Source organism: Lampetra fluviatilis, chromosome 25 (genome assembly GCF_964198595.1).
Source record: "Lampetra fluviatilis chromosome 25, kcLamFluv1.1, whole genome shotgun sequence".
Classification (NCBI taxonomy): Eukaryota; Metazoa; Chordata; class Hyperoartia; order Petromyzontiformes; family Petromyzontidae; genus Lampetra; species Lampetra fluviatilis.
The window spans coordinates 8,127,697-8,153,251 of record NC_136299.1 but is presented as its reverse complement, the minus strand read 5'-3'; the positions used below and the strand labels follow the sequence as shown (position 1 = coordinate 8,153,251).

The window sequence follows — 25,555 nt, the reverse complement described above, 5'->3', positions numbered from 1 at the left end:
ATGGATGGGGGGAGATGGGGGGTGATGGGGGGGAGATGGGGGAGAGATGGGGGGGGGGGGGGAAATGGGGGGTGATGGATGGGGGGAGATGGGGGGTAATGGGGGGGAGATGGGGGGTGATGGGGGGGAGATGGGGGGTGATGGGGGGGAGATGGGGGAGAGATGGGGGGGGGGAAATGGGGGGTGATGGATGGGGGGAGATGGAGGGGTGATGGGGGGGTGATGGGGGGAGATGGGGGGGGGGGCTTCGGATACCAGGGATTGCCTCACCTCCCCGACCCACTAAATCCTATTCGCCAGCGTGAATGAAACAATAACATTGTGGCATATACACGGCGGCTTTGTTGTTCTTGTTGTTTGATATGAACAAAGTTGTCTATTTTTTAACGACATCTCGGGGGGGGGAGGGGGGGTGGCAGCGCGCCCGGCTCACCTTCACGGCCACCTTGAGGGGGCTCTGGTCCCCCGGGTTCCCAGTCACGTGACCCTCGTAGACCTCGCCGAATGCGCCGTGACCCAGCGCCCTGCGCGCAGGGACACCGGGAGATAGATGGGGGGGGGGGGGGCACCGGTTATAAAGGCGTCGATGGCCCCCCGCTCCAGTAGTCGCTTCTCTGACGCCTCACCCTCCCCCAAAATGGACGGAGCTCAAGAGGAGGAGGAGGAGGAGGAGGAGGAAGAGGAGGTGACGTTGATTCTAAATGTGGAGTTACAAAAAACGGAGGACCCGGAGAAAAATCCACGCGACCACGGGAAGAGAGACACTCCAAATACACAGCAGGCATCAGGGTCGGGATCGAACCCACAACTTCCTGTATACCAGGCGAGGTGGGACAAAGTCATTGTTATGCAAGTCCAAGTCGAGTCGCAAGTCATCAAATTCATGACTCGAGTCTGACTCGAGTCCAAGTCACATGACTCGAGTCCACATCTCATAGGTGGGACAAAGTCATTGTTATGCAAGTCCAAGTCGAGTCTCAAGTCATCAAATTCATGACTCGAGTCTGACTCGAGTCCAAGTCACATGACTCGAGTCCACATCTCATAGGTGGGACAAAGTCATTGTTATGCAAGTCCAAGTCGAGTCTCAAGTCATCAAATTCATGACTCGAGTCTGACTCGAGTCCAAGTCACATGACTCGAGTCCACATCTCATAGGTGGGACAAAGTCATTGTTATGCAAGTCCAAGTCGAGTCTCAAGTCATCAAATTCATGACTCGAGTCTGACTCGAGTCCAAGTCACATGACTCGAGTCCACATCTCATAGGTGGGACAAAGTCATTGTTATGCAAGTCCAAGTCGAGTCGCAAGTCATCAAATTCATGACTCGAGTCTGACTCGAGTCCAAGTCACATGACTCGAGTCCACATCTCATAGGTGGGACAAAGTCATTGTTATGCAAGTCCAAGTCGAGTCGCAAGTCATCAAATTCATGACTCGAGTCTGACTCGAGTCCAAGTCACATGACTCGAGTCCACATCTCATAGGTGGGACAAAGTCATTGTTATGCAAGTCCAAGTCGAGTCGCAAGTCATCAAATTCATGACTCGAGTCTGACTCGAGTCCAAGTCACATGACTCGAGTCCACATCTCATAGGTGGGACAAAGTCATTGTTATGCAAGTCCAAGTCGAGTCGCAAGTCATCAAATTCATGACTCGAGTCTGACTCGAGTCCAAGTCACATGACTCGAGTCCACATCTCATAGGTGGGACAAAGTCATTGTTATGCAAGTCCAAGTCGAGTCGCAAGTCATCAAATTCATGACTCGAGTCTGACTCGAGTCCAAGTCACATGACTCGAGTCCACATCTCATAGGTGGGACAAAGTCATTGTTATGCAAGTCCAAGTCGAGTCGCAAGTCATCAAATTCATGACTCGAGTCTGACTCGAGTCCAAGTCACATGACTCGAGTCCACATCTCATAGGTGGGACAAAGTCATTGTTATGCAAGTCCAAGTCGAGTCGCAAGTCATCAAATTCATGACTCGAGTCTGACTCGAGTCCAAGTCACATGACTCGAGTCCACATCTCATAGGTGGGACAAAGTCATTGTTATGCAAGTCCAAGTCGAGTCGCAAGTCATCAAATTCATGACTCGAGTCTGACTCGAGTCCAAGTCACATGACTCGAGTCCACATCTCATAGGTGGGACAAAGTCATTGTTATGCAAGTCCAAGTCGAGTCGCAAGTCATCAAATTCATGACTCGAGTCTGACTCGAGTCCAAGTCACATGACTCGAGTCCACATCTCATAGGTGGGACAAAGTCATTGTTATGCAAGTCCAAGTCGAGTCGCAAGTCATCAAATTCATGACTCGAGTCTGACTCGAGTCCAAGTCACATGACTCGAGTCCACATCTCATAGGTGGGACAAAGTCATTGTTATGCAAGTCCAAGTCGAGTCGCAAGTCATCAAATTCATGACTCGAGTCTGACTCGAGTCCAAGTCACATGACTCGAGTCCACATCTGATAGGTGGGACAAAGTCATTGTTATGCAAGTCCAAGTCGAGTCGCAAGTCATCAAATTCATGACTCGAGTCTGACTCGAGTCCAAGTCACATGACTCGAGTCCACATCTCATAGGTGGGACAAAGTCATTGTTATGCAAGTCCAAGTCGAGTCGCAAGTCATCAAATTCATGACTCGAGTCTGACTCGAGTCCAAGTCACATGACTCGAGTCCACATCTCATAGGTGGGACAAAGTCATTGTTATGCAAGTCCAAGTCGAGTCGCAAGTCATCAAATTCATGACTCGAGTCTGACTCGAGTCCAAGTCACATGACTCGAGTCCACATCTCATAGGTGGGACAAAGTCATTGTTATGCAAGTCCAAGTCGAGTCGCAAGTCATCAAATTCATGACTCGAGTCTGACTCGAGTCCAAGTCACATGACTCGAGTCCACACCTCTGATACCAGGCGAGGTGGTGAACATCTCGCCTACTCTTCAGCTCTGGCCTTAACGACTTGGGGGGGGAGGGGAGTGGATACGAAATAAATAAATCTGTACTCTTTGGTTCTTTCGGTAAAGTCTGCTGAAACAGGCAGTTTTCTCTGCTGTGATTGTCTCACCTGATAACGGTCGCTTGTGTTGCGATCGAAACGTCGTGATCTAATAATAATAATAATAATTGGCGTTTTCCCCTTTTTTTCTGGCAACAAAACTGAAACATTTTTACAAGGAATCATGTGTGCATTAACCACGATACTTGTGGTCAAAATGCAAACAAAAAACACACCCTGATAATATATATGCGAAGCAATAATAGTTCACGTCGTGATCTATTATTTTTCTACCTACGTGACTTTACCGATAGAACCAAAGAGTATGGATTCCTGTAGTTACGAAAGCTTCAAATCAAGATTAAATGAATCTGCTTACAACACTGATAATAACAGCAACAATTTGGACCATGATAACAAGAATACTCCGGTGGGCTTTGCCTGGTAGGATGGGGGATGGATTATTTTATTTGTATGTCTTTGGATGATTTCTTTACATTTCTAATACTGTGCACTACAGTCGTGATTGCTATTGTTTGTTGTTGTTGTTGTTGTTGTCACGTTCTTACCCCGTGTCCCTACTGGGCATCAAAAAAGAGCAGTGTAGCTCATCGGATTTCTCCGGTATAAACAAATATGCTGATTCTGATATTATGATTCTGGATCACAACATTGACAACAACGGCGACAACAGCGACAACAACGATAGCAACAACAACGACAGCAACAACAACGACAACAACACCAACTGCAGCGACAACAACAGGGACAACAACGACAACAACGACAACAGCAACGACAACAACGACAACAGCAACGACAACAACAACAACAACAAGAGCGACAACAACAACAACAGCGACAATCGCAACAACAACGACGACAACAACGACAACAACAACGATGACCACAACAACAAAACAACGATAACAACAACAACGACAACAACAACGACAACAACAACAGCGACAATAGCAACAACGACGACAACAATGGCAACAACAACGACAACAACGATGACAACAACAAAACAACGATAACAACAACAGCAACAACAACAGCAACGACAACAGCAACGACAACAAAACAACGATAACAACAACAGCAATAACGATAACAACAACGACTAAGACATCAACATGACGACGCGCGGCACCTGACGAGGTCGATGTTTCGCCGCGGCACCTCCTTCAGCTCGCTGAGTGCTCCGGCCGAGCCGACGGTGGCCGCGCCGTGGGGCTCCCTCCCCGCGTGGCAGTAGTTGGGGTTGTAGTCGGTCATGATGGTGGAGGCACGCACCTTGCTCAAGTTGTACTCGGGGCTCAGCAGCTCCAGACGGAAGGCTCGCAGCTGCCGCTGCTTGCGTCTGTACGCTGCTCGGACGCACGGCGCAGACACGCAAAGACGAATATTACCCCCCCTCCCCTCTCCCCCCCCAGCAGATTTGAAGTTTTCGTGACTGCAAGGATTCATATACTCTTTGGTTGTTTTTTGGGAAAAGTCACGTGGATAGAAAATAATAAAATAATGATAATACATATATTTCGATTTCAAGCTTTCGTGACTGCAGGGATTAATTTTCTTGGTTCTTTCGGTAAAGTCACGTAGAATGGAAATAATGAAATAATAAAAATAAAACATTGTAAAATAATTCTCACGACGTTTCGGCCACAACGCAAGCAGCCGTCCTCAGGTGAAAACCAGGTTTGTCGAGGCGACAGACGCTGTCACCTGAGGACGGCTGCTTGCGTTGTGGCCGAAACGTCGTGAGAATTATTTTATAATGTTTTATTTTTATTATTTTATTATTTCCATTCTACGTGACTTTACCGAAAGAACCAAGAAGATGAATACATATATTGTCTTATTATTATGGTCGACAAAACGTCGTGAGTTTTTTGGTTTTTATTCATTTTTAATTTGTTTTCTTTTTATTTTAGGTGAAAAATTAAAATAAATTAAATCACGACGTTTCGGGCGCAACACAACAAGCGTGAAGAAGAAGGACGCTTGTGTTGCGCCCGAAACGTCGTGATTGAATTTATTTAAAGTTTTTTACCTACGTGACTTTACCGAAAGAAAAAACAAAGTGTATTACCCCCCCTCTCCACTCCCACCTCTCCACCCCACTATTAGCCTTAACTCTAATTCATTTTTTTTTCAAAGCAGGTAAGGGTCCCTCCCACTAAGCCGTGTAGCTCTTTTGTTCAGCAGCGGCTCTGGCTATCACACGACGAGAGCGCAACTAAAGTCGACTTGTCGTCGTGGTCGTGTGGAAATCAGTTCCAGTTCAGTTTCACTTTCATTCGTTAGGTAGAGCCCTGTGAGCCATGTGGCCCTTGACTCGGGTGCAACCGCAACAAACAAAAACATGAACAAAGGAACATCTGAAAGTGACGACGCGGCCAAATACTCGAAAAGGGGGTGACGCTGATTCTTAAGCGTGGAGGGAAAAACCGGAGGAACCGCAAGAGAAAATCCGCGCGTAACTTTTGTTTATAATTTCAAATTTTATTTGGGCCAGGCCAGGCCAGCTGGCGCCGCCGCACGTGCGCCTGCCAACTCTTTAAAGTGTGGTCCTTCAATGTGTCACTGTTAGTTGTAATGTTAACTAAACCAAACTATTTTTGTTTTATTTTACCAGGTAAGGCCCACTGAGCTGTATAGTTATTTTTTAAGAAGCGACCTGGCCACAAACGATAGCTCAACGGAGTGGATTATCGTGGAAACGTGGACATTTACAGCAGCCAAAACCTGTAAACGCACGATTCTAAATGTGGAGGGAAAAACCGGAGGACCCGGAGAAAAATTCACGTGACCACGGTGAGAGAGAGACACCGCAAACTCCAATTACACAGCAGGCTTCAGGGTCGGGATCGAACCCACGACCTCCTGTATACCAGGCGAAGTAGTTAACATCTCGCCAACGCGACGCTCACGGTGTAGGGACTGTCGGGGCAAGTGCTGTTAGCGAGCACCTATGAAGGCCGGCACGGCACACGAGGGGGTGGGTGGCCAGCACCATGCCCGAACCCCCCAAATTGGGAAGTTTAATCACCACGCTAAGTACTCATTTGAGGCTGAGTCAACCTGGGAGAGGGAGGGGGGAGGTTCAGGACCGGTTCAAATAATTCGCTACCGTTATTAGTCGTTAGCAGGAATCGAAACGTTGATCGCTGGATTCATAGCCCATTGCGCTAACCACTGCACCACCGCTCACGCACGGATAGACACGCACGCACGCGGATGGACGGAGACACCGACGGACAGATTGGACACACGGATGAGAGGAGATGCCCACGGAGAGATGGACACGCGGACAGACAGACAGACAGATGGACAGACAGAAGACACGAGCCGAGACGGATGGACGCACTGACACGTGGATGACGTTGTTCGGGATTAACTTTGCAATTCGCTTGAAGGACTAAGGTTACTCTGCGTCGGAGGTACGGCTCACAATAGGTGTGGCTGTGCAATGTGAATGCACATCAAATGGCTCATCCTAACCTCCGCTCCACATTGTACTCCCACATATGGAAATTTCAAGAACGAATCAAACCGCAACCCCCCCGCGCACCCCCACCTCCGTGACTATTACCGCATTTGAATAGACCTTACAAGGCCAGAGACGCGCACGCGGCATATCTAAGTGGTAGAGTGGGTGGGCAGAAGATGAGTAACAAAGGAGGTGAGGGAGAGGAAGGGACATGAGGGGGGAGGAGGTGACGGGAAGAGGAGGGAGGCCAGGAATGTTAGGAGGAGGGAGACGGGGAGCGGGAGAGAGATAGGGAGGGTTGGGATAATCAGATGAACAGTAGTCGTCGTTGATGCTTTTAAGAAATTCCACATCCATATGGCGGGGCTCAGACCGTCCGTACGGCAACCGCCGTTTGACTTCCCACCGCAGAGGCCTGGCGATGATGATACAGTTTGAGTAAAAATAACAACGAAGCTGCATTTGTTTTGCTCACGCAGCGCCCGCCACTCTGCCGCAACTGGTGGCAGCAATTGCCCAAGCTCTGTGACCCTATAGCTGGGGGCGATGTTTGTCCAAACTCCGCGGCGATGTTGACATCGACGTCGATGACAACGACGGTGACGACGGTTTGGGCCGGCGGTTCCACCGTGGCGTTCGCCGCTCCGTGTCAGGCAGGCCGCCCCGGTTCTTACTCGCGAACGCAACCGCGCAAATCGGCCCCACGGTGCGTGCCGGCGTTTTAACGGTGAAAATTGTGATCCGACTGGGATTGCAAATGACTCAACTGTGATTACAGGTGACTCAACAAGTGATTGTGAGCGTACTGCAGGCCGCGTCTGTGATACACAGGCAGCTGCCTTCGTTCGTGATGGACAGTATCACCCTGCCGCTTTACGAATTGCACAAATAATAATAATAGCCCACTCCATTACTATCGTGAATCATTCACATTGTATTTCAGTACGAAGCCTGCGCAGGTGCGATGGGTGAAAAAAAGAGCCAATTTATTTAATGTAAAAATGATCCGGCGTAATGATTATTATTGGCAGATGAAATATTGCAAGTAATTATCATAACGATTAATAATAACCAATAAGCATGATGATAATGTAATTCATGATCATCATAATATAAAAAAATTATAATTCATAATACAAGTTTTTAAACGTCGTATTCAGATTGTAAATGTTGTGGCTTTGCTCTCCAAAACACAACCGGTGGTGCTGTACTGGTAACGAATTGGCTACGTTCTGTTCACGTGACAACCCTTACTAGTTGGCTGTGTCGGGTGGTGGCGGGTTTGACGACACATTTATATATTTACGCGATGTAACCCAAGAAAAAAAAAATATCTTGGTATTATGGATTATATTGGTCGCGAAAGCCTACGTGTTAAAATGATAATAATTATAATATATTAATTATACTTATAAATAAATATATAAATGACTTTTATAATTTCTATTTATGTATTTTGTCAATATAACACGACAATATATAATCATAATTACATATTTGACAACAAAAAAATGTGAATGCTATTACGTAACGAATACATAAGGTCATTCTATAATTGCATATGATTGTAACATCATAATAATAATTAATAATTAATTAATAATAATAATTATCTCGCACCAATGAGGATGCCCGTGCACGCCAGGGCCAGGATGACCGCCGTCACCACGGTCGCCACGGCGAGTACGAGCGGCAGCGAGAGATGCCCCTCGGGGATTCCCGTCACCATGTCTGGCGGGCACGCAACACACGGACGCGGCGGCGTCGTGATCGTTATTGGCCTCACTATGACAACAACAACAACAACAACGACGACAACGACATTATTAATATTGCAGCAGTGTCGCCTCGGGGTTTACGTCGTGGGGGATGCGACGACAAGGATCGAAAATCGACGTCGATCGAAACGATTTATGGGGGTTGCTGGTTACCGATCGATCGAACTTTATTTCTGTAACACTATTCGTGCAAAAAAAAAAATGCAATGCATAGTGCTTTACAGGCACGAGCAATTATGGTGAAATTGTAGGCAAAATAAAATCACGTTGTTACACATTTCTAGCAAAGACATGATACAAATAAACGTTAAGAAAATCCTAATTAAAAGGAAGTTTAATCAAGGAAGTTTTTAGATTTATTTTAAAAGTGCTTAATGATTCTGAAGCACTTAGGGTGGGTGGTGAGTGGATAGGTGGGTGGATGGGTGGTGGGTTGATGGGTGGTGAGTGGGTGGATGGGTGGTGGATGGGTGGATGGGTGGTGGGTGGTGGGTGGTGGGTGGGTGGTGGGTGGGCGGTGGGTGGTGGGTGGGTGGTGGGTGGGCGGTGGGTGGTGGGTGGGTGGTGGGTGGACGGTGGGTGGTGGGTGGGTGGTGGGTGGACGGTGGGTGGTGGGTGGGTGGTGGGTGGACGGTGGGTGGTGGGTGGGTGGTGGGTGGGCGGTGGGTGGTGGGTGGGTGGTGGGTGGGTGGTGGGTGGACGGTGGGTGGTGGGTGGGTGGTGGGTGGACGGTGGGTGGTGGGTGGGTGGTGGGTGGGTGGTGGGTGGGCGGTGGGTGGTGGGTGGGTGGTGGATGGGCGGTGGGTGGTGGGCGGTAGGTGGATGGTGGGTGGCGGCGGCTGAGCGGCGACGTTCATCGGTGGCCGCAGCAAAGTGACGGCGTCAGAAGGTGGTGGGTGGTAGTAGTGGGGGGGGGGGGGGGGTAGACGCGCCATCGAGGAAGCACGCACCACCTCACTGATCTGCCGCGAGTGTGCTGTCATGACGGCCCGTTGGCCAGACATCGAAGCCGATGTACAGGGTGGCAGTCGTGGGTGGCAGTAGTGGGTGGTGGTAGTAGTGGGTGGTGGTGGTATTAGTGAGTGGTGGTGGTGGTATTAGTGGATGATGGTGGTGGTGGTATTATTGGGTGGTGGTGTTGGTGGTAGTAGTGGGTGGTGGTGGTGGTGGTGGTAGTAGTGGGTGGCAGTAGTGGGTGGTGGTGGTGGTAGTAGTGGGTGGTGGTGGTAGTAGTGGGTGGTGGTGGTAGTAGTGGGTGGTATTAGTGGGTGGTGGTAGTAGGTGGTGGTGGTATTAGTGGGTGGTGGTGGTATTAGTGGGTGGGTGGTAGTATTAGTGGGTGGTGGTGGTAGTAGTGGGTGGCAGTAGTGGGTGGTGGTGGTGGTAGTAGTGGGTGGCAGTAGTGGGTGGTGGTGGTGGTAGTAGTGGGTGGCAGTAGTGGGTGGTGGTGGTGGTAGTAGTGGGTGGCAGTAGTGGGTGGTGGTGGTGGTAGTAGTGGGTGGCAGTAGTGGGTGGTGGTGGTGGTAGTAGTGGGTGGCAGTAGTGGGTGGTGGTGGTGGTAGTAGTGGGTGGCAGTAGTGGGTGGTGGTGGTGGTAGTAGTGGGTGGCAGTAGTGGGTGGTGGTGGTGGTAGTAGTGGGTGGCAGTAGTGGGTGGTGGTGGTGGTAGTAGTGGGTGGCAGTAGTGGGTGGTGGTGGTGGTAGTAGTGGGTGGCAGTAGTGGGTGGTGGTGGTGGTAGTAGTGGGTGGCAGTAGTGGGTGGTGGTGGTGGTAGTAGTGGGTGGCAGTAGTGGGTGGTGGTGGTGGTGGCGGCAAAGGCTGAGAGGTGACCGATAATGAAAGAGGAGAGGGACGAGGATGAGGAGGATGATGATGATGGCAGCGACGTCAGCGTGGGGGGTCAAGGCGACGTCCATCGGGGTAGTAGCGGTGTTAATCATCAAGTGACGACGGGGGGTGGTGTGGGGGGGGGGCGGTGTGGGGGTGGTGGGGGGATGATGGGGGGAGGGGTGAAGGGGGATCGGGGGGAAATGATGGCGGGGCGGGGAATGTCGGGGTGGGGGGATGTTGGGGATGGTGGGGGGGTGTGTGTGGGGTGGTGAATGAATGAGTGCGGGGGCGGTGGTGAGTGAGTGTGTGTGGTGGTGAGTGAGTGTGTGTGTGTGGTGGTGTGTGTGTGAGTGTGTGTGGTGGTGTGTGTGTGAGTGTGTGTGGCGGTGCTTACTGAGTGTGTGAGTGTGTGTGGGGGTGAGTGTGTGTGTGTGGAGGTGGTGAGTGTGTGAGTGTGTGGGGTGGTGGGGTGGTGAGCGTGTGTGAGTGGGGTGGTGAGTGAGTGTGTGTGTGGGGGGTGGTGAGTGTGAGTGTGTGGGGGGGTGGTGGTGACTGTGTGAATGTGTGGGGGTGGTGGTGAGTGAGTGTGGGGGGGGGGGGGTTTGAGTGTGGGGTGGTGAGTGAGTGTGTGGGGGGGGGGGTGGTGAGTGTGTGTGTGTGGGGGGGGTGGTTAGTGAGTGTGTGTGTGTGGTGGTGAGTGTGTGCGCGTGGGGGTGGTTAGTGAGTGAGTATGGGGTGGTGGTGAGTGAGTGTGGGGGGGGGGGGGGGTGTGAGTGTGTGTGTGTGTGGGGGGGGGGGGTGTGTGAGTGTAGGGGGGGGTGTGGGGGGGTGGTGTGTGAGTGTGTGTGTGTGGGGTAGTTAGTGAGTGAGTGTGTGTGTGTAGGGGGTGCTTAGTGAGTGTGTGTGTGGTGAGTGTGTGTGTGTGATGGTGAGTGTGTGTGTGTGGTGGTGAGTGAGTGTGTGTGTGGGGGTGGTTAGTGAGTGTGGGGGTGGTGAGTGTGTGTGTGTGGTGATGAGTGAGTGTGTGTGTGGGGGTGGTTAGTGTGAGTGTGTGGGGGGGTGGTGGTGACTGTGTGAATGTGTGGGGGTCGTGGTGAGTGAGTGTGGGGGGGGGGGGTTTGAGTGTGGGTTGGTGAGTGAGTGTGTGGGGGGGGGGGTGGTGAGTGTGTGTGTTTGGGGGGGTGGTTAGTGAGTGTGTGTGTGTGGTGGTGAGTGTGTATGTGTGGGGGTGGTTAGTGAGTGAGTGTGGGGTGGTGGTGAGTGAGTGTGGGGGGGGGGGTGAGTGTGTGTGTGGGGGGGGGTGGTGTGTGAGTGTGTGTGTGTGGGGTGGTTAGTGAGTGAGTGTGTGTGTGTAGAGGGTGCTTAGTGAGTGTGTGTGTGGTGAGTGTGTGAGTGCGTGTGTGTGATGGGGAGTGTGTGTGTGTGGTGGTGAGTGTGTGTGTGTGGGGGTGGTGAGTGTGTGAGTGTGTGGGCGGTGCTTAGTGAGTGTGTGAGTGTGTGTGGGGGGTGGTGAGTGAGTGTGTGTGTGGGGGTGGTGAGTGAGTGTGGGGGTGGTGAGTGTGTGTGTGTGGTGATGAGTGAGTGTTTGTGTGTGGGGGTGGTTAGTGTGAGTGTGTGGGGGGGTGGTGGTGACTGTGTGAATGTGTGGGGGTGGTGGTGAGTGAGTGTGGGGGGGGGGGGGTTGAGTGTGGGGTGGTGAGTGAGTGTGTGGGGGGGGGGGGGTGGTGAGTGTGTGTGTGTGGGGGGGGTGGTTAGTGAGTGTGTGTGTGTGGTGGTGAGTGTGTATGTGTGGGGGTGGTTAGTGAGTGAGTGTGGGGTGGTGGTGAGTGAGTGTGGGGGGGGGGGTGTGAGTGTGTGTGTGGGGGGGGGTGGTGTGTGAGTGTGTGTGTGTGGGGTGGTTAGTGAGTGAGTGTGTGTGTGTGGAGGGTGCTTAGTGAGTGTGTGTGTGGTGAGTGTGTGAGTGTGTGTGTGTGATGGGGAGTGTGTGTGTGTGGTGGTGAGTGTGTGTGTGTGGGGGTGGTGAGTGAGTGTGTGAGTGTGTGGGCGGTGCTTAGTGAGTGTGTGAGTGTGTGTGGGGGGTGGTGAGTGAGTGTGTGTGTGGGGGTGGTGAGTGAGTGTGGGGGTGGTGAGTGTGTGTGTGTGGTGATGAGTGAGTGTGTGTGTGTGGGGGTGGTTAGTGTGAGTGTGTGGGGGGGTGGTGGTGACTGTGTGAATGTGTGGGGGTGGTGGTGAGTGAGTGTGGGGGGGGGGGGGTTTGAGTGTGGGGTGGTGAGTGAGTGTGTGGGGGGTGGGTGGTGAGTGTGTGTGTGTGGGGGGGTGGTTAGTGAGTGTGTGTGTGTGGTGGTGAGTGTGTGTGTGTGGGGGTGGTTAGTGAGTGAGTGTGGGGTGGTGGTGAGTGAGTGTGGGGGGGGGGGGGGTGTGAGTGTGTGTGTGTGTGGGGGGGGGGGTGGTGTGTGAGTGTGGGGGGGGGGGGTGTGTGTGTGGGGGGGGGTGGTGTGTGAGTGTGTGTGTGTGGGGTGGTTAGTGAGTGAGTGTGTGTGTGTAGGGGGGTGCTTAGTGAGTGTGTGTGTGGTGAGTGTGTGAGTGTGTGTGTGTGATGGTGAGTGTGTGTGTGTGGTGGTGAGTGTGTGTGTGTGGGGGTGGTGAGTGAGTGTGTGAGTGTGTGTGGGCGGTGCTTAGTGAGTGTGTGAGTGTGTGTGGGGGGTGGTGAGTGAGTGTGTGTGTGGGGGTGGTTAGTGAGTGTGGGGGTGGTGAGTGTGTGTGTGTGGTGATGAGTGAGTGTGTGTGTGGGGGTGGTTAGTGAGTATGAGTGGGGGGGGGGGGGTCCTCACCCAGGCAGCGGACGCCGTCTGGAGCGAGCGCGGTGCCGGCGGGGCACAGGCACACGAGGCCGCCCGTGGCGTCGTCCCGGCGGCACTCGCCCGACTCACAGCGCTGGCAGTCGACGTGCTCGCGGACAAACACCTCGCCATGGCTCTCCGTCACTGCGCGACGACCACCGCCACCACCACCGCAAACACCACCACAACCACCACAACCAGAATCACCACAACCACCACCACAACCACCACCACAAGCATCACCACAACCAGAATCACCACAACCACCACAACCACCACCACCACAACCAGAATCACCACAATCACCACAACCACCACAACCACCACAACCACAATCACCACAACCACCACCACCACCACAACCAGAATCACCACAACCACCACAACCACCACAACCAGAATCACCACAATCACCACAACCACCACCACCACAACCACCACAACCATAATCACCACAACCAGAATCACCACAACCACAATCACCACAACCACAATCACCACAATCACCACAACCACCACCACAACCACCACAACCACAATCACCACACCAAAAGCAAAATCACCACAATCACCACAACCACCACCACAACCACCACAACCACAATCACCACAACTACCACCACCACAACCACAATCACCACAACCACCACAACCACAATCACCACAACCACCACCACAACCACAATCACCACAACCACCACAACCACAATCACCACAACCACCACCACAACCACCACAACCACAATCACCACAACTACCACAACCACAACCACCGCACAGTCGCTCGTCGCTCACCGCTCGCTCAACCGCTTGCTCGCTCGCGCTCTCTCTCTCTTGCTCACGACGTTGTTGTTGTTGTTGACGGTGTTGTTGTTGATGTGGTTAATGGTGGCATTGCGGTGTAAAGTTTGTTGTCGTGGTTGTTGTGGATAATGACGATGATGTTGTTGTTGTTGACGATGTTGTCGTTGATGTGGTTAATGGTGGCATTGCGGTGTTCGGACTGTTTTCGTGGTTGTTGTGGATAATAATGTTGTTGTTGCTGTTGACGATGTTGTTGTTGTTGACGATGTTGTTGTTGATCGTCCGTCTCTCACCGGCCAGGGGGAATGTGTAGAGTTCGCCCAGCGAGCTGACGAACGACACGCCATCCTGTCCGTCTGAAAACATCCCATTCCCAGCGTCTGCATCCCCACCTGCACACACAGAAGACGAATATCCCCCCGTGCGTTAAGAAGACACTGGGAGCATTGACACTTTTAATCAGAATCAGAATGTTCATTTGTACTGGAGGAATCCTATGAGCTATAAAGCTCTTTTTACGCAGATGTCCCGTCGGGGCACGGGGTAAGAACGTTACCAGAGTAAACAGAACAAGAAACAAGCTCGGAGTGCAAAGTACAACAAAAGGTTTAAACAAATCACCCAACGACGTGCAAACATCACGAAACCGTCCCCATCCTGTGGTTCAAAAGCGACCTGGCCACAAATGATAGCTCAACAAAGCGGCTCATCATCAAAAATCTAAACAGTCTCAACGAATGTTTCTAAATGTGCAGGGAAAAACCGGAGCACCCGGAGATTGAAAACTCGTTTCTTCAGGACTGCTTTTTGTCTTCTTGGTTCTTTCGGTAAAGTCACGTAGAAGGAAATAATAAAATAAAAAAAAATAAAACATAATAAAATACAATGCTCACGACGTTTCGGCCACAACGCAAGCAGCTGTCTTTCCGACAGCCCTGTTCTTCACCTGAGGACGGCTGCTTGCGTTGTGGCCGAAACCTCGTGAGAATTGTATTTTATTATGTTTTATTTTTATTATTTTATTATTTCCCTTCTACGTGACTTTACCGAAAGAACCAAGAAGATGAATCCCTGCAGTCACGAAAGCTTTAAATCGAAACTGCTTTTGTGTTTAGTTTGTTGTCCTTCCCCCGCCCCTCCGATCAGCATGGTTGGCCGCTACGCACGGTGCGAAAGAAATTCAACATATGGACATAAAACAGTCTGTTGGGGGCAAGTGCTGTTAGCGAACACCTATCAAGGCCGACGCAGCACACGTGGGGGTGGGTGGCCAGCACCACACCTTTGCCGCCCCAGTGACGATGTTCACACACCGCATCATTTGTACGTATGTTTAACTTCTTGCGCATCGTACATAGCCCACCGTGCTAATCGAAGGTTGAATCGACCTACGGCAGGCCCATGAACCGGTTCAAGTAATCGTGACCGGTGTTGGCCGTGAGCGCGAATCGAACTCGGGTCGCCGGACCCGTAGTTTGGCGCGCCAACCGCCGCTCGCAAGTTTCACGTCGCCTTCTTGAAACCCGGGGCAAGTGCTGTCAGCGAGTAGCAGAAGCTCCTACGAAGGCCGGCATGGCGCACGAGGGGGGTGGGCTGGCCAGCACCTCACCGCGCCCGGCCGCCTTTGTGAGATGACTTCGACGAGGGGTCGACAACCTGCGGTACCGAAGCTGCGTTCACCTCTTCAAGAATTGTGGTGCGGCTCTTGAAATTCGATTTTTTTTTTTAAAAATGGCCCTTCTTGTTTCTTTTGATTTCCGCATGCGGCTCATTGAGGACTCGGGCCGTGATGTCATTCGTGGAGGTCCGTCTCGTATTCACCACTTGTATTGCGGAGCTCTTAAAATATTGGTTGTTGTTGTTGTTTTTACCGAATTTTAAACAAAATAATGGCTTCAAACAAGTGATGCCACAAATCTGTCTGCCGCCTGATGATGCCGGTTGTAATTGCTGGCGAAACGTCGTACACTCAGACTGTAAATGTTGTGGATCTGCTCTCCAACACACAACCGGTGTTGCTGTACTTGTGACGAATTGCAACGTTCTGTTCACGTGACAAACCTTACTAATTGGCCGTGTCGGGTGGTGGTGGCGGGTTTAACGACACATTTATATATTTACGCGATCTAACCACCCCCGCCCCAAACCGCCCCCCCCCCGTATTATGGCCCTCGTTGTTTTGAATGCCGACCCCTGACTTGGACGATGTGAGACCTCTCATAGATGTGAAGCTTTCGTGACTGCAAGGATTCATACTCTTAGGTGTTTTCGGTAAAGTCACGTTGGTAAAAAATAAAAATCGTACATTTAATTTTATTTTTTACCTACGTCACTTTACCGAAAAAAACCTTAGAGTAAGACCTCTCATAGTCTTAGCTACCACCCCCCCCTTACCCACCGTACCAATGTATCCTCCGCCACCCCCCCCGGAGGTGCAGGCTCCCCCGCCCCCACCGAACCCGCCAGAGGTCGCCCACCCCCAGGCCCGCGTGGCCTGGGCGCAGCCGCAGCCCCCCGCGGCCCCCTCCACGAGCGAGCGGCCCGAGTGGGGAGCCACTGCCGTGTCGTTCCAGCCCCCGCCCCCTCCTGCGCAAACAACAACAACAACAACTAGAACATAAACAACAACAACAACAATAACCGTTATCATTACAACTACAGCCCTTATATTTTGATTTAAAGCTTTCGTGACTGCAGGGATTCATATTCGTGGTTCTTTCGGTAAAGTCACGTAGAAGGGAAATAATAAAATTGTACGGTGGGGATGAGTGTGGGTTTGGGGTGTAGGGTGGGTGTGGATGAGTGGGGGGTTGGGGTGTAGGGTGGGGATGAGTGGGGGGTTGGGGTGTAGGGTGGGTGTGGATGAGTGGGGGGTTGGGGTGTAGGGTGTGGATGAGTGGGGGGTTGGGGTGTAGGGTGGGTGTGGATGAGTGGGGGGTTGGGGTGTAGGGTGTGGATGAGTGGGGGGTTGGGTTGTAGTATGGGTGGAGATGAGTGGGGGGGGTTGAGGTTTAGTATGGGTGGGGATGAGTAGGGGGTTGGGGTGTAGGGTGGGTGTGGATGAGTGGGGGGTTGGGGTGTAGGGTGGGGATGAGTGGGGGGGGTTGAGGTGTAGCATGGGTGGGGATGAGTAGGGGGTTGGGGTGTGGATGAGTGGGAGTTGGGGTGTAGTTTTTATTGTTTAATATGTGTATTATTTTATTATTCCCCTTCTACGTGACTTTACCGAAAGAACCAAAAATATACATCCCTTATGTTACGACTGGCAGCAGTGCTTTACTATTGCTGCTGGAATGGTTAAAACAATAGCGACAACCACGACGACATTTAATAAACAACAGCAATGAAAAACAATGACCGTCCAACAGCAACAACGATTACAACAATGACAGCAACAACGGCATAAAAAAGGAACAACACAACAACAACATCATCCTCATACCAGTCCCTACCACTACCCAGTACAACAACAACATTGTCATCATCATACCAGTCCCTACCACTACCTAGTATAACGTCGTCATACCAGCATCCTGCAGCTAACCGATACCCAAGCTCCATGTGCTCTTGCCGTTGCAAAGAAAGACAAAGAGCCCCCGTGTAGCCTAAACAGACTATTGGGGCACGTGCTGTTAGCGAGCACCTATGAAGGCAGGGACGGCACACGAGGGGGTGAGTGGCCAACACCGCGCCCGGCCGCCTTTGTCTCCCTAGTGGCGAAGTTTACACATCGCACCAGGTACTCATTTGATGCCGAGTCGACCTAGGGGAGGCCCAGGACCGATTCAGATAATCGTCACTGGTGTTGGCCGTGTTGGCTGTGAGCGGGAATCGAACTCGGGTCGCCAGGTTTGTAATGGAGGCTGCTAACCGCTACACTACCGCTCCCCCCCCACCACACACACACATGCATTCATATAGGCATGTAAACACACGTATAAATACTCGCCCATCAGTTAATCCCATTAATATGAATACTGTTTTATGGGTGAGTGCCATCCCATTGATGAGTAGCATTGGATATAGCCACCATATTAATATAAACAACATGGGATATTGCCATAAATATGAACAGTATGGGAGATTGCAATTTCATCAATATCAACAGTATGCGATGCTGTATTGGCATCCCATCAATATAAACACTATGAGACATTTGCATCCCGTCAATAAGACGATCACGGGGCATTGACTCTGAGGTTAGGTATGAAGTGGATAAGCGGGGGATGGCATTTCAGCTGCGAGTGTGGCATGGGCACAAACAAAAGGATAACTCGATCTGGGGAAATAAAAAAAAACATTCGTCCATTGTCAATTGAAACGCTCGGTCCGTGCGTAACGCAATCAGCGAGCGCCCGTTTGAACAGCAGGTGTTCCCCCACCCCCCCTTACTGCCCCCCCTCACCCCCAATCTCGCTCCCCACCCTCCCCCCCCCCCCGCCTTCAATGAATCACCGGGTCCGAGTCAAGAGAATGGCGTCCCACACGGATATCAAACCCAGGGCCTACTCACTGTGAGGCGTGAGTGTCGCCACCGTTGCCACCACTTTGGTCAATTGTGCATAGATATATCGTCATCGGGCAAACGCAACAACAGCCGCCACTCGTAAATATATGACCAAATTAAGTAATGGAATCAGATTGCTCCGTTTGCCAGCAATGAATGAGTAAATAAATGAATAACCAAATGAACGCTTATAGATGAATTGCGTGAGCAGCGGCGTGCAACCTGCTGATAAGGCAAACAATCACTGACAATGGAACACATTAAAGTGGGATTACAGCGCCATGGGACTTAGGGAGGGAGGTGTGAGTGCAGAGTAACAAGGCTGGGTAGCGATGGTGCTGGTGCTGAAGTTGACAGCAACAAGGCTGGGTAGCGATGGTGGTGGTGCTGAAGTGGACAGCGACAAGGCTGGGTAGTGATGGTGGTGGTGCTGAAGTGGACAGCGACAAGGCTGGGTAGCGATGGTGGTGGTGCTGAAGTGGACAGCGACAAGGCTGGGTAGTGATGGTGGTGGTGCTGAAGTGGACAGCGACAAGGCTGGGTAGCGATGGTGGTGGTGCTGAAGTGGACAGCGACAAGGCTGGGTAGCGATGGTGGTGGTGCTGAAGTGGACAGCGACAAGGCTGGGTAGCGATGTTGATGGTGCTGAAGTGGACAGCAACAAGGCTGGGTAGCGATGGTGGTGGTGCTGAAGTGGACAGCAACAAGGCTGGGTAGCGATGGTGGTGGTGCTGAAGTGGACAGCAACAAGGCTGGGTAGCGATGGTGGTGGTGCTGAAGGTGACAGCGACAAGGCTGGGTAGCGATGGTGGTGGTGCTGAAGTTGACAGCAACAAGGCTGGGTAGCGATGGTGGTGGTGCTGAAGTGGACAGTGACAAGGCTGGGTAGCGATGGTGGTGGTGCTGAAGTGGACAGCGACAAGGCTGGGTAGCGATGGTGGTGGTGGTGAAGTGGATAGCAACAAGGCTGGGTAGCGATGGTGGTGAAGTGGACAGCGACAAGGCTGGGTAGCGATGGTGGTGGTGCTGAAGTTGACAGCAACAAGGCTGGGTAGCGATGGTGGTGGTGCTGAAGTGGACAGTGACAAGGCTGGGTAGCGATGGTGGTGGTGCTGAAGTGGACAGCGACAAGGCTGGGTAGCGATGGTGGTGGTGGTGAAGTGGATAGCAACAAGGCTGGGTAGCGATGGTGGTGAAGTGGACAGCGACAAGGCTGGGTAGCGATGGTGGTGGTGAAGTGGACAGCGACAAGGCTGGGTAGCGATGGTGGTGGTGCTGAAGTGGACAGCAACAAGGCTGGGTAGCGATGTTGGTTGTTCTGAAGTGGACAGCAACATAGCGATGGTGGTGGTGCTGAAGTGGACAGCAATAGGTCAGGAGATGATGGTTCACCAACTCATTCACCGATTCATAATCTGATTCATTCACCGACTCATTCTCCGATTCATCCTCTGTCTCATTCTCTCATACACTAATTCATTTCTTGCCTGATCTTCTGATGTATTCACAGACGTATACAAGAAGCTTCTGTACACACTCCCCCTTGTTAATCCACCACCCCCTCCCCTCCCGAAGTGAGACGCTTCCACCTGCACGAAATTGTGTCAGCAGAGCCATTCATCCATTTAAATGCAGATCACGGTGACATCTGTATGAGGCACTCGCTCGCTCCCTCCCTCCCTCGCCTGCCTGCCCACCTGCTCACTCACGCTCGCCTGGTCACTCTCTTAGCCTCTCACTCAATCACTCACGTGCTCGCTCGCTCTCCCGCCCACTCGCTCGCCTGCTCACTCTCTCACTCGTCCAATTGGTCTCTCACTCACTAGCCCACTCGCTCGCCCACTTGCCCACTCGGCCTCTCACTCACTCGCCCACTCACTCACCCACTCACCTACTCGCCCTCTCACTCACTCGCCCACTAACTCACCCGCTCACCTACTCGATCTCTCACCCACTCACTCACTCGCCCGCAGTGAAGTGTAACCAAAGTCGTGGCTCGCCGTGTCCAAGCGGTTGTCACACTCGCCGCTAAATCGACGACCACTGCGCAGGGTGATCCACCTATAGCAACCAAACCCATGTGCTCCAGGTTTTTTTCCAAACTTACAAAGTGTGACTCAGCCTTTGGGGGCAAGAGGGCGGGGGGGGGGGGGCGTTGTAGGGGGAGAGGTAAGGGGAGTCACCGGCTGCCCCCGTGTGCCCGCTGGCTGGCCGCACGGATGGGTCTCGCTCGTAGCGTTCCTCAACGGCGCCCTCGCGGTTGCCCAGGTACGCGTTGCCTCCTCCACCAGCCGCAACCAACAGCGGCACTGGGACCCCCTCTTGCATCTGGGGGGGGGGGGGGGGGGACGAGGGGGCGGGGGCCGAGGGGGTGGGCTAAGGTTCAAGTCTCAAGTTCGTGTTGTTCAACCAGGATGTGAGGTTCATTTGCCATAGTGACCAAATAAAAATAGGACAAAGACTTTCAGCGATGATGCAAATAGGAATCGGCACAAAAGCAACTGCGTTGGACGAGAAGTGCAAGATGTTGCACAAACGTCGATCAATGTTCATAATAACAACTTGCCTTGAGCGCAAGTCGAACCGGAAAGATGTATGGACCGATCGGAGCACAATTACAAAATGAAGTAACAGGAACATTAAACAGATCTAGAATCATACTCTTTGGTTCTTTCGCGAAAGTCACGTAGATAGAAAAATAAAATCACGACATTTCGATCGCAACACAAGCAATCGTCTTCAGGTGAAAAAATACAGCAGGCGGACTGCTGAGGCAGGAAGAAATGTAGCGAGAGAGCTACTGCAGCCAGAGGCTATAAAGGTTTGAGGTGGGTACAACCCAAGGGTAAGTGGGCGGGGCTACCCCCCTCTCGTCCATTACGGCAGCCCCCCCCCTTCCTCACCCCCTCGGATTAGCCGAGGTTTGCCTCGCTCTGCGATCTTACATTGACTTGCAAATTCTATCTCTAGCCCCGCCCACTTACCCTTGGGTTGCACCTACCACAAACCTTTATAACCTCTGACTGCAGTAGCTCTCTCGCTACATTTCTTCCTGCCTCAGCAGTCCGCCTGCTGTACATCCGCATGGATGTGTCCTATGCCTCTGAGGGCTACATCAATCTGAGAAATCATATCCTCTACTGGTATATATTTAGGGGTGACGGCGAAATTTAGTCCTTTGGCCAGTACCGTTTTTAGATTGTCAGAAATTGGAATGTTACTCTGATTAATCACGGTCTTGTTAACATCCAGCTTTGCGATGTGTGGCTCTGGTTTCTTTTTAGATAGGAGGTTGAATTTAGAAATCAGGTTAGCTTTGCATTTGGCTGACATTGAGTCAGCAGAAGCAGAAGTCATGTTATCAACGTGGTTCCAATCAGAAGGTGACATTTTTTGTGTTAACATTAGATGTGTTTGTAAGAGAGTCTTGTCTAAATTATCGAGTTCAGATCAGAGTAACCTTATTCTCTCCGAGATTAGTGATAGGCTAGCTTTAAATAAGATCTGTTTGGAGTTCGGTGAGGACACAGCAGCGGATGTGAGTGTGAAAGCGATGGGTATTACCTTGTTATCGCGGCATCTCTTGAGGAAGGCCAGCGTCTCGAGAAGCTGTGACTTCTTGTCTCGTTGTCTGTTAAAAACTCTAACAGATAGGTGGAATTCCTCCCCGTAGAGGGCATTAATTCTAGATTTGAAGCTTTCGTGACTGCAATGATTCATATTCTCAGGTTTTTTCGGTAAAGTCACGTATAACAAGGTAATACCCATCGCTTTCACACTCACATCCGCTGCTGTGTCCTCACCGAACTCCAAACAGATCTTATTTAAAGCTAGCCTATCACTAATCTCGGAGAGAATAAGGTTACTCCGATCTGAACTCGATAATTTAGACAAGACTCTCTTACAAACACATCTAATGTTAACACAAAAAATGTCACCTTCTGATTGGAACCACGTTGATAACATGACTTCTGCTTCTGCTGACTCAATGTCAGCCAAATGCAAAGCTAACCTGATTTCTAAATTCAACCTCCTATCTAAAAAGAAACCAGAGCCACACATCGCAAAGCTGGATGTTAACAAGACCGTGATTAATCAGAGTAACATTCCAATTTCTGACAATCTAAAAACGGTACTGGCCAAAGGACTAAATTTCGCCGTCACCCCTAAATATATACCAGTAGAGGATATGATTTCTCAGATTGATGTAGCCCTCAGAGGCATAGGACACATCCATGCGGATGTAGCAAGAGCTGAAATAGCTACTATTCTTAAGAATGCTAAGAAACCCACTAGTAACATCAGCAAAAACGAACGCTCTGAACTCGCGAATTTAAAAAAGAGAGATGATATAGTCATCCTCTCGGCAGACAAGGGCAATGCCACGGTCATCATGGATAAATATTCATACAACAACAAAATCCTGGACCTGCTTAATGATGGGAGTTACTCCAAAATTAAAAACGATCCCACTAAAAGCCTAACGACAAAAACCAACAGTATCATCACGAGTTCGACTTCCCTAATCGAACCAAGCAAACGTCCCTCTCTAAAACCATCGGCGGCAAGACCTCCCAGACTCTATGGTCTTCCCAAAATCCATAAAGAAGGCACCCCGCTACGACCCATCGTGTCGACGATAAACTCTCCGACGTACAAACTAGCCCGTTTTCTATCAGATACTCTGCTCCCCTTCACAGGCAAGACCTCTTCGGCAGTACTCAACTCAACCCAATTAGTCTCTATGGTTAAGGACATGGTACTATCTCCTGATGACATCCTCGTCAGCTTTGATGTAGTATCTTTGTTTACCAAAGTCCCAGTACCGGACACCCTAACAATAATTGAGGACTTAGTCCAACATGGATTGAATTCTGATGTACCTGCGCTGGTTAGGCATTGCCTCACCAACACCTATTTTACCTGGAATGGCACCTTCTACAAACAGAATGAGGGTACCCCTATGGGCTCCCCCTTGTCACCAGTTATAGCCAACATGTTCATGGAAAAGTTTGAATCAGACGCCATCCAGACATCCACCCTGCGTCCTTCCCTGTGGAAGAGATATGTGGATGACACTTTCGTCATCTGGCCACATGGCCTCCCAGCATTGAACCACTTCTTGGACCACATCAATTCTAGACACCCATCTATCAGATTCACCATGGAAGTGGAGAAAGACGGTAAACTACCATTCTTGGATATTCTGTTTAAGAGGAGGCTTGACGGATCCTTGGGACATTCTGTCTACAGGAAAGCCACCCACACAAATTCCTACTTGAAACCGGATTCCCACCACCACCCATCTCAAAAGAATTCTCTCATCAAAACGCTATACCACAGAGCCCATGGCATTTCTGACCAACACCACCTGACTGATGAATTAAGACATGTACATCGGGCCCTCAGGATGAACGGATACTCTGACCGCACTATCCGCCAAGCTGTCTCTCCCACCACACAGAAACAACCACATGAAACTCTGACCAAAACTATCACGTTACCATACATAGCAGGCGTGACCAAAAAGATCTCCAAAATTCTAAACAAACATAAGATCCAAGTCCGATTCAGTACAGTGCATAAAATCCGTGATCTGATTCCATCTGTGAAGGATGTCGTTCCTGACTTACAGTATCCTGGAGTCTACAAATTGAGTTGCATTTGTGGTGATTGCTACATTGGAGAAACAAAACGTCATGTTGCTGATCGTGTCCGCGAGCACAAGTCAGATCTGAAACACGGCAGAACTGATTCTTCGGCCGTTGCCGATCATTGCTACAACTCGGCGGGCTCTCATGAAATTGTCTTTTCCGAGACCAAGGTTCTCTGCAAACCTCCGGGCTACCATCAAAGGTTTGTACACGAAGCCATACAAATATACAAACACAGACATAATTTCAACCGTGATGATGGGTACAAACTCAGTAATCACTGGAAAGATGTTATTAACCACGCAAAAAAGACTTAATTACACTTTTTGGACCATCTTATCTGACAGGCACTATTTTAATTTACTTCACCGAGTGTTAACATCCACAGTGTTTAACAGTAATCTCTTCATTGTTCTTTGATCACCGCTCGCCACGTTTCCATTCATTGTGTTGAGCACTACGTGATGTCTTTGATCACCGCTCGCCCTCCGTCCCGGCGCGTCTCCATTCATTGTGTTGAGCACTGCGTGCAGTCTTTGATCGCCGCTCGCCCTCCGTCCCGACACGTCTCCATTCATTGTGTTGAGCACTGCGTGCAGTCTTTGATCACCGCTCCTCCTCCCTCCCGATACGTTTCCATTCATTGGCTACCACAGCCTGATAAGCTCTCCCCCCCCCCCTCTCCACCTCCCTTCAACTTGCTTATAAGGGATTACATCTTGAATCATTGCTTCACTTGATGCAGCTAATTCGGCTGTGACGGTCCCACCTGATGACGGAGACTTGTGTTGCCTCCGAAACGTCGTGAATTTTATTTTGTTTTGTTTTATTTTACTTTCATTAATTTTAATGTTTTTACCTACGTGACTTTACCGAAAAAACCTGAGAATATGAATCATTGCAGTCACGAAAGCTTCAAATCTAGAATTAATGCCCTCTACGGGGAGGAATTCCACCTATCTGTTAGAGTTTTTAACAGACAACGAGACAAGAAGTCACAGCTTCTCGAGACGCTGGCCTTCCTCAAGAGATGCCGCGATAACAAGGTAATACCCATCGCTTTCACACTCACATCCGCTGCTGTGTCCTCACCAAACTCCAAACAGATCTTATTTAAAGCTAGCCTATCACTAATTTCGGAGAGAATAAGGTTACTCCGATCTGAACTCGATAATTTAGACAAGACTCTCTTACAAACACATCTAATGTTAACACAAAAAATGTCACCTTCTGATTGGAACCACGTTGATAACATGACTTCTGCTTCTGCTGACTCAATGTCAGCCAAATGCAAAGCTAACCTGATTTCTAAATTCAACCTCCTATCTAAAAAGAAACCAGAGCCACACATCGCAAAGCTGGATGTTAACAAGACCGTGATTAATCAGAGTAACATTCCAATTTCTGACAATCTAAAAACGGTACTGGCCAAAGGACTAAATTTCGCCGTCACCCCTAAATATATACCAGTAGAGGATATGATTTCTCAGATTGATGTAGCCCTCAGAGGCATAGGACACATCCATGCGGATGTAGCAAGAGCTGAAATAGCTACTATTCTTAAGAATGCTAAGAAACCCACTAGTAACATCAGCAAAAACGAACGCTCTGAACTCGCGAATTTAAAAAAGAGAGATG

At 50.5% G+C, this 25,555-nt stretch overlaps 1 protein-coding gene across 1 annotated transcript in view; it reads right to left on the bottom strand.

Moving 5' to 3' along the window:
• The window catches only part of LOC144941761 (uncharacterized), a 92,122-nt gene that overhangs the window by 16,691 nt on the left and 49,876 nt on the right, over positions 1-25,555 (bottom strand). The window contains exons 10-16 of the mRNA XM_078868183.1: positions 20,447-20,591; positions 16,160-16,342; positions 14,050-14,148; positions 12,944-13,096; positions 8,127-8,237; positions 4,164-4,380; positions 434-524 (exon numbers count right to left, since the gene is read on the bottom strand). Coding sequence (XP_078724309.1) covers positions 434-524; positions 4,164-4,380; positions 8,127-8,237; positions 12,944-13,096; positions 14,050-14,148; positions 16,160-16,342; positions 20,447-20,591 — 999 coding nt within the window. The remainder of the gene's footprint in view (positions 1-433; positions 525-4,163; positions 4,381-8,126; positions 8,238-12,943; positions 13,097-14,049; positions 14,149-16,159; positions 16,343-20,446; positions 20,592-25,555) is intronic.